The sequence below is a fragment of the Phalacrocorax aristotelis genome, chromosome 4 (genome assembly GCF_949628215.1).
Source record: "Phalacrocorax aristotelis chromosome 4, bGulAri2.1, whole genome shotgun sequence".
In the NCBI taxonomy this organism is placed as follows: Eukaryota; Metazoa; Chordata; class Aves; order Suliformes; family Phalacrocoracidae; genus Phalacrocorax; species Phalacrocorax aristotelis.
Genome location: NC_134279.1, coordinates 34,364,299 through 34,376,348, shown reverse-complemented (window position 1 = coordinate 34,376,348; position 12,050 = coordinate 34,364,299). Strand labels below are relative to the sequence as shown.

The 12,050-nt window shown below is 51.1% G+C and overlaps 1 protein-coding gene across 1 annotated transcript; it reads left to right on the top strand.

Annotated features, from left to right (window-relative positions):
* Positions 1-3,132: 3,132 nt before the first annotated feature.
* Positions 3,133-9,789, top strand: PPP1R3B (protein phosphatase 1 regulatory subunit 3B). Its single transcript, XM_075090916.1, has 2 exons — positions 3,133-3,241; positions 6,260-9,789. Exons 1-2 carry the CDS (start codon positions 3,228-3,230, stop codon positions 7,149-7,151), a joined length of 906 nt encoding a protein of 301 aa, XP_074947017.1. The 5' UTR covers positions 3,133-3,227; the 3' UTR covers positions 7,152-9,789.
* The last annotated feature ends 2,261 nt before the right edge of the window (positions 9,790-12,050 follow it).

The following is a 12,050-nucleotide window of genomic DNA, read 5'->3' as shown; positions in this document are numbered from 1 at the left end:
CCAAAATTAGTTTCTCCCTTCACATTTTGACAGGAGGCAACATGTGATTAAAATTACTTCAGAGTTATCCTCATAGCCTTGTGACAGGCAGGTGGACTTTAACAAAAACCTCTGTTTGGCACAAGCACCACAGCCTGGCTCAAAGGCAGCAGCAGTTTCTCAGCACTGATGATTTGGAAATTGCTGTCAAGCGCCAGTGTTCCAACAGCATCAGCTGCACCACCATGGTGGGCACCGTTTGGCTCCGCAGGCTGCTGCAGAGAGCACAAGGAGTGTGGCACTTTTGCTGCCGCTCCAATGACTTTCAGTAGCCGGGAATGGAGACTCCCCAACTGTGCCACCAGGTGGTCCTGGCCAGGCTGGGGCTGCAGCTGGGTGTGGAGGTGCAGCGGGCTGGAGTACCCATGCCCATCAGCAGCAATGGGGGATGGCAGCCAGGGTGGTGGGGAGAACAAGGTGGCAGGAGGGGGCTGCTGATCTGGGAGAGGGCACAAGGTGTTGGATGGGGTGCCAATGGAAGTAGCGCCAGCAGAGCTCCCTGGTCAGCGCTGTTATATCAGCCACTCCACCAGTTTACAACACTCACCCTTGAGCCTCGACCCCGCAGCCTCCTGCGGTTTGTACATGTTGCACAACACTTCTGGCCTTGCTCCCCTTCCCCACTGGGGCTGCCCAGTGGCTGGCTGGTGGGAGGCTGAGCCATCACAGCAGCCTGACTGATCCCGACAGGGGAGAAAAGATGCTCCATCCACCCATGCCTCTAGCAGGGCACTAGAGAAGGTGGCAGGACCTGGGAGGGTCCTCAAGGACCTCCTCAAGCCTGCTGGTAGAGATGGTTCTTGAGGGACTGTGGTGGGGAAAGGAGGGCTGCCCCACAGGAGGGACGGAGAAGTTCTGCCTCCCCTCCCACAGGAAGGCAGTGGGGCTGCACCGCAGTGATGCGGGAGCCACCACGTCCTGTCCCAGGGGGCCCTGGGGTAAATCCTCCAGCTGAACCAGTAACAAACCCCAGGTGAGACCTGATGGGAGAGTGGGACCCTCCTTCTGGAGATGTCCATTGTGGATAGGACCAGTTCTGCAGTGCTCCCCCAGGGAAAACACCCCTGGAGCCCTCTTCCCCATGCTAGGGAGCAAGCTCTTCCTCATCCCCCAGCAAGGCGGGAGGGGTGGAAAGCTGTGGGGAAATCACAAAGACCACTGTGCAAGGGCCTAGCATAGTGCTAAATATAGCTACTATCTCAGCTCCCAAAAGATAACAGCCTGTGTCCACAGCCCGCCACAATGCCCTGCCCCCACTTCCACCTACCTTTGCTTTGGGGGCAAACACCAAGCAGCAGTTGTGAAACACCCTGCCCCACTCATGGCAAACAGGGCTTGTATTGCAGGGCAGAAACGCGCCCTAAGCCACCTCACATGCATTCCTTCCCCAGCGCTGGGGGCTAGCTGGCCAAACCGATACAGCTCAGAGGCTAACCAGCACCTCCGTGGTGCTAAGCAGCCAGCAATGTGCAGAAGAAACATGTGGCAGAGCAGAGCAACAAGCGTAAGTCAGGTTGGGGCTTTCCAGCTTTTGGGCTCATCCCATTAAACAAACTGCTTCTGCCTGAATCTCTCTGGTGTCCCAAGACCAGTGAGGCTGAGCCAGGCTGCAGTGGCCCTGCCTGGGGAAGGGGAGGGAGCAGTGGAGAGGGCCCATGGGCTGTGACCACCTTATCAGGTCTCTCTATTGCTCCTGAGCAAACATGAACGTGGCTCCCCTCATCCCTGCTGTAAAACCTAGCACTAAGCAGCATGTGCTGAAATCCTACCATGCCTGCAGCACATAAAATACTGCTCTAAGTCTGCAAGTCTCCTGCAGGTGGTAATCTTTCATATCTCTCTCTCCCCCCAACTTCAAACCTTATCACTGCCTTTATATAAAAAAGGTTTTTAAAATTAAAAAAAAAAAAGCTGGTGTTTTTTTTTTTTTCCTCAACAAAACCCCTTTTGTCTTGCAGAGTAATAAGTTTATGAAATGGCAGCTTCCAGCAGGAAGTCTCTGGCTATAACAATAGCTGTGTGTGTTTCCGCAAGTTAATTGAAAACAAATGTTGACACTTCAATCCTGCTTTTATGCTTAGTAAGGGAGGCGAGAAAGCAGCATTGCTTGCAGCTGTGCAGTTAGAGGCCAGATGTGGTGCAAAAAGAGGCAAATACTATCATCCCCACCATTGCCATGGCGAGAAGGTAGAGGCACCATCCCCACCTTGCAGCAGGCTTTATAGCCTCTGCTGCTTGCCCGTGGAGGTGGCATTGCTCCGCACCAAAGCGAGCTCAGGAGCAGAGACAGGAACTAGCGGCAGGAGGGCAGCTGGGACAACTCCTTGGCCCAGCCAGCCCCACAAAGCAGCGGGGGTCTATGCCAGAGCAGCGACTCGCCTGACATGTTTTCGGGGTGCTGGTAACGCCTTCCCAGCTCTGCGCATGTGCCCAGATAGAGACTCCCCATGGGATGGGTCTTTGTGCCAGCTGGGGCCCGCAGGTGTTTTTTCCTACCGTAAGTCACCTCCATGAGAAAGTAATATTTTCTACTCTACACCGTAAGTACTTTCTGGAAAGGAGACTTCGGAGTATCCTCTGGAGCTTTCTACCCGGTGCCAGCCAGCACAGCGGTCACAAGATGTGGAAGTATGAGTAACCCTCCTCCCCACCCATCCCCGGGCCAGCCCAGCCGAGAAGACCGATGCCCTAAAAAGGCTTTCCTGCCTCAAGAACACAGTATAGGTTTAGCCCATAGCTGCTTGTTGGTGGATGTTCACAAACGCCGGGGTGGCGCCGGGGGCCATGTGTCGCCGCAGGACAGAGACGGACCGGGAGCATCCAAGGCCTGACGCGGAGCGTGCACCTTCTGCCAAAGCAGGCAAGCCCCACTCGGGGGCCGGCGGGACTCAGCGAGGTCCCTCCACGCAGGAGCGGGTCCCTCCGCTTTGGATGCCCCGGGAAGCACCGCCAAGGCCAGGGCGCTCCCCCGGCCGCGGGCCCCGCCCTTCGCGCGCCGGCCACCCGGTGGCCCTATTGACCGCCCCGCCGCGTTCGGAGCGCGCTCATTGGCTGCGGCGCGCGCTGGCGGGGCGCGGCGGGGCGGGGCGCGGCGGGGCGGCCGGCCTTAAGGTGGCGGGCCCGGGTCTGGGGGCTGGCCGGGCGAGCGGCAGCGAGCTGAGGGTGCTGGGGGAGCAGGGGCCGGCCTCATGCACTGTGCCAGGTATGGCCCCGCTGGGGCTCCCGTCCTCCTTCCTCCCTCGCTGCCGGGCGCGTCCGGCCCTGCCGTGCTCCGCTCTGCTGCTGCTTGGCTTCCGCGGCTGCCCGCCGTGCTCCCCCGTGCGGGGGCGCAGCCCCGCTCGGGTGTTCCCCGCCCGGGTGCTGCTACCGGGGGTGGGGTGAAGCGGGGTCCTGCAGGCTTAGCTGCTGTAGCTCCTCCGGGTGAACCGGGAGCGGTAGCCCTGTCCCGCTGCTTCCCCCGGGCTCGCCGCGGCGCCCCGGAGCCCCCGTGGGGCCGGACGGCGCGGCTCGGTTCGGGCTTGCGGCGCCGCTTTTGTTTGCGGGAGGGATGGGCTGTAGCGGGGTTGACGTATCGCTCGGACCTCAGGTACATGCCTGGGAGAACAGGGCTGTACCCCCGGAACAGCTCGGCCGTTCCTGAACGAGGGAGGAGACAAAACCCGAGCGCCGCTCATCCAGTGGCGTGTTACGTCTGAAAACTTCTAGTTTAGCGGCTGCTGCACATCGAGCCCTCTGCAAGGGGGTTGCCTTATTCACAAACAGCACTGGAAGCAGAATGGAGGCAATCGAAGGGTTTTGGTAAACGTAGGCGTCAATAACTCCCCTGCACCGGCTTGCTTCACCTTCCTAGAAATAGAGGAGGGAAGAGTGAGTGGTGGCATCCTCTTGTGGAGAGGGTGGAGCTGCAGTAAGGTGTCCAGAGCCAGAATCTAATCTGTCTTCCTTTTTAGAGGAGGGGGAAAGGAATCAGCCCCTGTGTCTGTGTCAGGCTGCCTTCCTTGCACCACTTGGTTCCTAGAGCTGCCTTTCCTGCGTGAGCTCTCAAAACTATTTTCCTGCTCTCACCTTCAAAGCATCTGAAGTTCAAGACAGCCAACACTAGCCCCCAAAGGGAAGCCTTCCTCTGTTGGCTGTGAGTTGGACATCAGCAGGCTCTCAAGTGAATGAAATGATGTCTGGGGTATCAAATGAGCTGGAAAAGGGTGTTTGTAGAAGTACGGAGCTCAGCCTAATACTAGGTATGAAAAGGTCTTACTATAGTTTTTAGCTTGGAAAAAAGCTCCAAGTAATGCAAATCAGGCTGGATATTTAATGGTCCTCATTTTAAAAACTGAATAACCAAAGCTTACTAAGAAACCTGACTTCTCAGCAGTTATGGGAATTCAGCTGATTAAATTTCCTTGGGAAAAGATGCAATGCAGATGAAACTGGCTCAAGTAAGAGAGAAGCATTGGAGACTGCTTTAATCTAAAGGATGGAATGACCTATATAAAGTGTGCATGAATACACTTGGCAAAACCAGGTAGAGATGAGCAGAGTGGTGCTAGCTGACAGGCAGATCTGTTGTCTATTTTGTACAGCTGCCCTTGAGCTGAAAGGAGGCTGAAGGAAGAAATGCAGAAGGAGTGTAGCTGGTGGGTGTGTTGGGAAGCAAGCCTTAGTACATGTGCTCTGAATAAACAGATGCCCTTGCTGAATGGATGCTGTGAAAGCCTGCTCAGAGCTGCTCTGTTGGTATTGCAGGTTGGGGAGTTAAAGCACTGAATTGGAGAGCATAGCTCTGGCTTTTTCTTGGCACAGGGGCAGCAATCGAGTACTAGAGCTAGCTGTGCGTGGCTTTGGCAGCTGGACCTCTGCTGTGTCATGTGGCCGGTGGCTGCTGCTGCTGGCTCGTCCTGCTCTGCATGGTGGGAGCAGCTTTGGAGCCTGGCCTGCAGCCAAATGGGATTTTTATTAAGGGAATACTCTGTGTTTAAGTTCAGCTGCAACGCAGTTGACTTAAGGGGGGTGTGTGCGATAAATCTGTCCAGCGGTTTATCCAGAGCCAGGCCAAAGGGTCTGCCAAAAGCATCCAGCCTAACCTCAGTGTAAGGGCAGGAGCAATAGGTACGCTATTCTGGGAGCTGCCTGGCTGCAGAGGCAACTCCAGGGCCACATCAGGCAAGGTGCCGGGTGGGAGCTGCCCTAGAGTGGGTACACAGAGAGGGATGGTGCTGCATCCCTGGAGGAACAGGTTGGATGCTGGAGGAAGAATGGCCCTGACAGAGGGGCACATGGCCTACACCTTCCGGGGGAAGGACTTGTTTGCGAAGGTTTGGTCAACCTTGAGTAGGTGAGTTGTGTTTGGTAGAGCCCTGTGGCCATACGGGTGTCTTCCAGGGCCTCAGCGCAAGTGCTGCAGAGGCTTGAGGTGCAAACTCTGCACTGGAGGTAAAAATCTGCTGGGCCATCTGAGCTGACATCTGTTCTAAAGTGCAGTAGAGGGAAGAAAGCGACTCCTCTGTAGGTGTAGAGCAATGTCAGCTAAGTCTCTACCCTGTTGCTTTATCAGGCCATTGCTATCTTTATAATACCACTTGCAGGCATTTTAGATGGAGCAGGTCCGGTAGACAGTGAGGAGCGAAGTATGTGGCTCAACCAAACAAGTGCTTTTTAGCCTCTAAAAATACTAGACACTTGGTGTTTTATGAAGGGTGAGGTCAGGTGCGTACAGCAGCTTGTGGCAAGCTGAGCTCCTGTTCCTACAAAAGCATCTGATGCCCTGGGGAGTGTCCTCCCTGGAGGGAGGAGAGTGCAGCAGGAATACTGCTTTATGTAGCATTGGAATTTGATAATCTCTGGATTTTGTGGATATCAGCAGAACTGAGTCATAGGTTTTGCTTTCTGTCAGAAATGCTCTGGAGCCTGCTATTGCCAGCCTAGTAGGGAAATGCATGCATGTGTCTTCAAATGGTGACTCTGTCCATGTAGCAGTTGGAAGAGAACTTGTTCAAGGGCACAACAGTCTCTGGTCCTGCCACTTCTGCTGTAGCACATTTCTCACTGTCTGTAAATCACACTGTGCAAGTACCTGCCTTTAAATAAGCTTAGCTTGAAGGATCCACAGGGTTGATGGAAGTGAGTTTCTTTGGGGTGGCTGGGGGGGAAGTGGTGTAGCATTTGTCTGAAAAGTCATATTAAAATGCTTTTCTAACATTGACTGACCTTTCTTCTCTTCCAGAGTATTAGACTATTTTCCTCATAAACAAGCAATGGCTGTGGATGTAGCAATGCAGCTATACCTATGCTCCTCACCCTTGCGGAGAGAAAAGTGTGCCTGCAAAATTGCCCCGAAGCCAAGCAAACCGTTGCGGCCCTGCATCCAGCTGAGCAGCAAGACTGCGCTGAATGGACCAGAAGAGGCAGCAAACACCTTCACACACAACAAAGTGAAGAAGAGAGTGTCATTTGCAGATAGCAGAGGCCTCGCTCTGACAATGGTGAAGGTGTTCTCAGAGTTTGATGATCCACTGGATATTCCTTTCAACATCACCGAGCTGATAGACAACATTGTGGGCCTGACAACAGTGGAGAGGGACAGCTTTGTCCTGGATTTTGTTCAGCCCTCTGCGGACTACCTGGACTTCAGAAACCGCCTCCAGACAGACTGTGTCTGCCTTGAAAACTGTATGCTAAAGGAGCGATCCATTGTGGGAACAGTGAAGGTGAAGAACCTTGCTTTTGAAAAAACTGTGAAGATCAGGATGACATTTGACACCTGGAAAAACTTTGCAGATCACCCATGCCAGTATGTCAAGGATACGTACGGAGGGGCAGATCAGGACACGTTTTCCTTTGACATCAGCTTGCCTAAGGGAATTCAATCCCACGAAAGAGTTGAGTTTGCCATCTCCTTTGAGTGCAATGGGAAGGTGTACTGGGACAGCAATGGGGGCACAAATTACAGGATCATACGGTCAGAACTGAAGTCTGCCCAGGAAGCTGTCCGTCCCCCACAAGGCCCTGACTTTGGCAGTGCCTTTGACCAGTTCGGGAGCCCTCGGTGCTCCTATGGCCTCTTTCCCGAGTGGCCCAGCTATTTGGGCTATGAGAAGCTAGGGCCTTACTATTGACCCATGGACAAAGTCCTGACTGACTAACAGTTACTGGTGTGTCTGCAGGCCTGGGAGCTGGTCTGAACGTGAGGCGTACAGAAAGGTGGGAGAAGTACGGCTCCATGTAGCTATGCATAAGCCTCCCAGCAAAACCAAATGTGCTCTGCTGGCGGTGGGCTTATAGGCAGGGAAGCATCTCTGGTGTAAAGGGCTGCCTTCCCTGCCTCAGCTCAGATAACTGGTTCTCCAGATGCTCAAAGGACCAGGAGCTGTTGCTCGTGTGTCTCTTCAGTGCTGCTACTCCCTCCTCTTCTATAAAGCTGCTAGTCTCCAGGGAAACACTACAGTGCTTCTATTGTCTGTCCAAGCTACGTAGTGGTGGCTGGTTTGTATTGCTTGCCTAGTACTAAAAGGCTTTTTCAAAATATGTTCTAGTATTAATTTTTAATGGGCTGTACTTCAGCTGCAAAGCTGGCCCGTGCCTGTCAGGAAATGGAGTGGTTGGCTTGCAGGGAATGGAGTCCTCTCCCTGCACACATCCTTGTAGTATGAGGTCCTCCCTACTGGAGGCAGAAAGGGTGTTTTGGAAATGAAAATGCAACTGTGATGACAGGAAATGTGTCCCTACAGCCTGCCATATTAGGAGATGTATGTGCCTGTGGGAGAGGATCTGATATGCTTAGTCACCAGTTGTTTTATCAGCTGATCTTGAAAAACTCTCGTTATGCCCCTGGTGTTACCAAAAATAAAGATTAGCTGTAGCTGTGTGGTGCTTGTAACACAACTGTGGGTTGACAGCCTTGACTGCCGCCTTCAAAACCTTCCTGTTTCTTTAATCACAATTGATCAATGATGCTTTTTCCCCTTGATGGACATCTAAAGTCAGCTGTTGGCTATGCTGGGCCTTGAAAATGCAGTTTTTCCTCCTGTGGACTGTAAAACAGGGTTTTGTCCAGCTAGGGCCCCAAGTCCAGTGCAGGAGGCTGTGCTCAGGTGTTACAGGAGCTAAACACAGATGGGCCACATGGCTACTCTTTGCTGTGTCCTGTTATAAGAAGGTGACTGTTGTGTACCTACTGTCATGGAAGTGCCTAGACTGAGAAAGGGTTGGTATATGCGATCCCAGCAATGCTTTGGGATAAACAGGCTATGGAAATGATATTGCTTATAAAAAGAGCTCCTAATGGTTTGTTACTCCATGTCATGGACTGTTTGGCAGATAATGGCGTGGCACTGCTCACATGTGAGGATGCTGTGGCTATTCTGGATGAATACCAACATGCTGGGCTTCCCTTGCTGTTGTAGCAGTAGCTGCCGTTTCAACCTGTAAATGCCCAAAATTTGCACCTCTGTGTCTAAGAAGTGGCTTGCCCCACCTGTGCAAAGAACTAGCTGTGAGGAGTGGGGTTATCCTGACGCCACCCCTAGATGTGAAACAAATCACTGATGTGAGCCATCCCTGTCTTCAGAGAGGTGACTTGTCTTCTGGGCCTGTGCTGAGGTGAGGTGGCCAGCTTGTGCAGTGCTAAACAGCCTCACAAAGCTTTGTGTATGCTAGTTGAGCAAAATAACTTAATCCCTCAACTCAAAGGCAGGGTGCTGAATAGTTTGTAGAAATAGAGGTCAAGGGAATCTTACTTTTTCTAGTGCATAAGCTTTATATAATTTTTTGGGTGCCTATAATAGCCTATGGATGGGCTGGAGAGAAGTAATGGGCTAGATTACTTAACTTTTTAAACCTAGCTTTTTAATTCTGGAGACTACTGTATAAAATATTTACAAGCTGTTTTACCCTAACCTAGAAGGAATACTCTGATCACTGTTGGATGCTGAAAGGGACAAAAAGAGTTTGCAGGAAGAATAGGTAGCCTTCAACTGCTGCTTTTTCAAAACCCAACATTAATGCATGTCATCACTGTGCTTGATCACTTAGTCCTGGTGGTAAATCTACTTGCTGGCCCAGAGCTCATCAGGCTTGGTTACTCTGTTCAAGCAGCTTCCTGAGTCAGCCCTTATAACCTGCATCTCCTCCCTTGAAGGGACTGTTGCCTAGCTTGGCTTGAACCTGGTTTTAAACTTAAAGTAAGTATGAGTGACACTGATTTTCTCTTTTTTTTTTTTTTTTTAATCTAGTATATGGTGTTAATGCTGTAAGACACTGACTGTAAAAAAAAAAAAAGTCATGTTCTCCTGGCATGCTGCCATGCCTATGGAGAGCTGTTCGTGGGTCGAAACAAGGCATGTATATCTGGGGTGCTGTGGATGGTGGTATCTCCTTATGGGCCTGTTCATTTTCAGGCTGTGAATGGGGTGCGCTTAGGGAAGAGCATGGAAGATAAGCTAGAAGAGCAATGCCATAAGTAAAAGCTGGGCTGGGAGCTGACTATATGACCAATAACGGTTTAAAAATACACTGCTTGTGGCCTTTCCCCTTTTCCCTTTTTCCATTGCCAATGTGAACATAGAAGTGAGGGGTTGCTCTCCTTGCTTTATGCCTGGAAGTGCCTTGTGGGTGTTTTGCATGTTTGTTTTTAAAAGATATTTTTGTACACAACATGCAAGTGGAAAATGCACTTTATAATTGCCATGTAATGACTCTTTAAAACTATGGTTCTGTTTTTATCTGATTATTAAAATAAAGGTGGAACAAAATGTTGGCCGAGTATCTTGCTATCTTATTTAAACACCCTTGGGGCTGGGGAGTCGATTTGGACACAGGACCAGCTTCCTGCAAGTGGCCATTGGCAGGGAGGAGTACACGTCCGCAGTGGACTCTTTTGCCTGAAACAGAGAAGAGCTGCCTATTCCTGCTACCTTCCTGCCAACACAAATGCTTCCAGAGCCTCTGCAGCCACAGGAAGGAGGAGAGGAGCTGGGGCTTTGTCCCTGAAGTTTCTCCACTAAAACTGTGTTCCTGAGCTACTCTTCACTCTTTCCCTGCTTGCAGTGGCAGGAACAGCCTTTTCAGGTTTCTCTGCATTTATTTCATGTCAGTCTCAGTGCTTCCCCCCACCTGGCTTGATCTGGGATCAATGCTTTCTCTCTGCCTGGGTACCAGGGTGTGATGAATTCTAGGGGAGGTGTTGCAGTAGGAGGGTCAGGCTTTTTTCTAATAGAAGGATCAAGTGAAAGTTAGACCCTTATTCACCTCAAATTAGTTGTTCCTCTTGTCACTCCAATAAAAACCACTGGCAGGAAAAGGAAGGACCCTTTGCAGAAAGGGAACAACTCTGGTGTAAATGCTAGCCAGGGTTAGTTTCAGGATTTGACCTGGCTTTGACCACAAAGACCAGGTCTTGGTGATGCCCTGAGGGTGTTGCATTTCAAACGGTCAACCACGGAGTTGGGTGAGTTTTGTCACTTAGAGGTAAAGTAAGAAGGAAAGGTGCAGGGGAAGGGGAAAGAAAGCACAGTCTTGGTGCGGGCTGGCTTGACAGCCTATGCAGGCAGTTCTTCCCCTTTTGCTACAAAGCCTTGCAAAGAGTGAGCTCAGCCTTTGCTCTATGAAGAAATAAAACTGAGCATCCTCTGACTGTGGCTATTTCTGTGTCTCTTGCTTTCATAGAGATGAACTGTCTTTCCAGGGTGTTTTGCTTTCCAAAGCAGCTGGGTAAGGTAAAGCTTTTGGTTTCTCAGTTTCTTCCCCCCATCTTTGCATCACAAAAGCAAACATGCTGACACAGTGGGGTGCAAGCTCTTCCACCAAGTCATGAAGCTGCTCCCCTTGGCAGAGGAGTATGTGATCTGCATGCACCTGGGAAAGGGTATGGCATGGTGTTTCTTCCTGGTCTGTGTTTTTCTCCCCTGTGGTTCAGGGGAGTCTGTGGTGGTTGTCAGCCACTGCACCTTGGGCCCAGATGCCCTTCTGGTGTTGTCTTTGTGGTGGGATTCTTCCAGGAGTGGCAGATCTGCCCAAAGGCAGCTGAGAGCTGCTCTGCAGTAGGATTGTTTGGGTTCTGGGAAAGGGAACAATGTGGGCTGGGGTGGTGGTGGTGGGTTATTTGGGTGTGATTTTTTTGCATGCAGATGGGTAAGAGAGACAAACCTTGCATGTGATCCTCTGCCAGCAGTTATGCCATAAGAAGTAGGATGAGGCAAAGGGCTTCACTTTCTTGGCAACCACTTGCTACTCTCTTCTCCCCAAATTCTTTGTTACCTCCACATCTAACCAACTGCTGTTAAACACCATTAAAAATGCTTCAGAGATACTTTTATTTTTACTACTGTCCTTTTAATGAAACACAAAACAAAGGTCTCTTTTTAAAAAGGCCATCTGATTGTTTTTCTGGTTGCAAGGGGAAAAAATTTTTAAAAGCTATTTGTGCCATTCCCCCTGCCCCAACATGACCCCAGGTGACTTAGGTGGGTTGGCCAGTGCTGCTTTCACATCCAAACACCGGCCCAAGTTCATGAGTAAGACAACAGCAGTCAGCCATTTCCTGTAAGAGTTTTGTGGCTGAAAACCCTGCGTGATAATGGTTTCTGTTTGAGAGATAAGGAAGTCTAAGCTAAGTTTGCTGACGTCTGGGGCAGCTGAGGGGATGCACAAGCATTAGAAGGGCCAAGAGAGCTCTTTGGTTTCTCTCCTAATGCCCAGGTGTTACTTGCTAGAAGATACAGACATTGCAATTACTGCATTTATAAAGCCCTTGGTGGCAGGTGTGATTGGGCACTTGCTGTTTAATATACAAAGATTCCTTAGAGTGCTCTTAGCATCCCCCCCAGCCTTTGCTCTGAGGTTTCCAAATCTCAGTATCCTGGGGGGTTTTGGTGCCACCTCTGGGCAGAGATAATTAAGTTGGGATGTCATGTTGATCTTGGCTCAGGCGGTTGAGGTTCAGGTTTCCTAAGTCTGTGCTCCATGGACAACTCTGTAAAGCGGATGGAGGCAGGTGTTCCCCCAGTCCATATGGAACT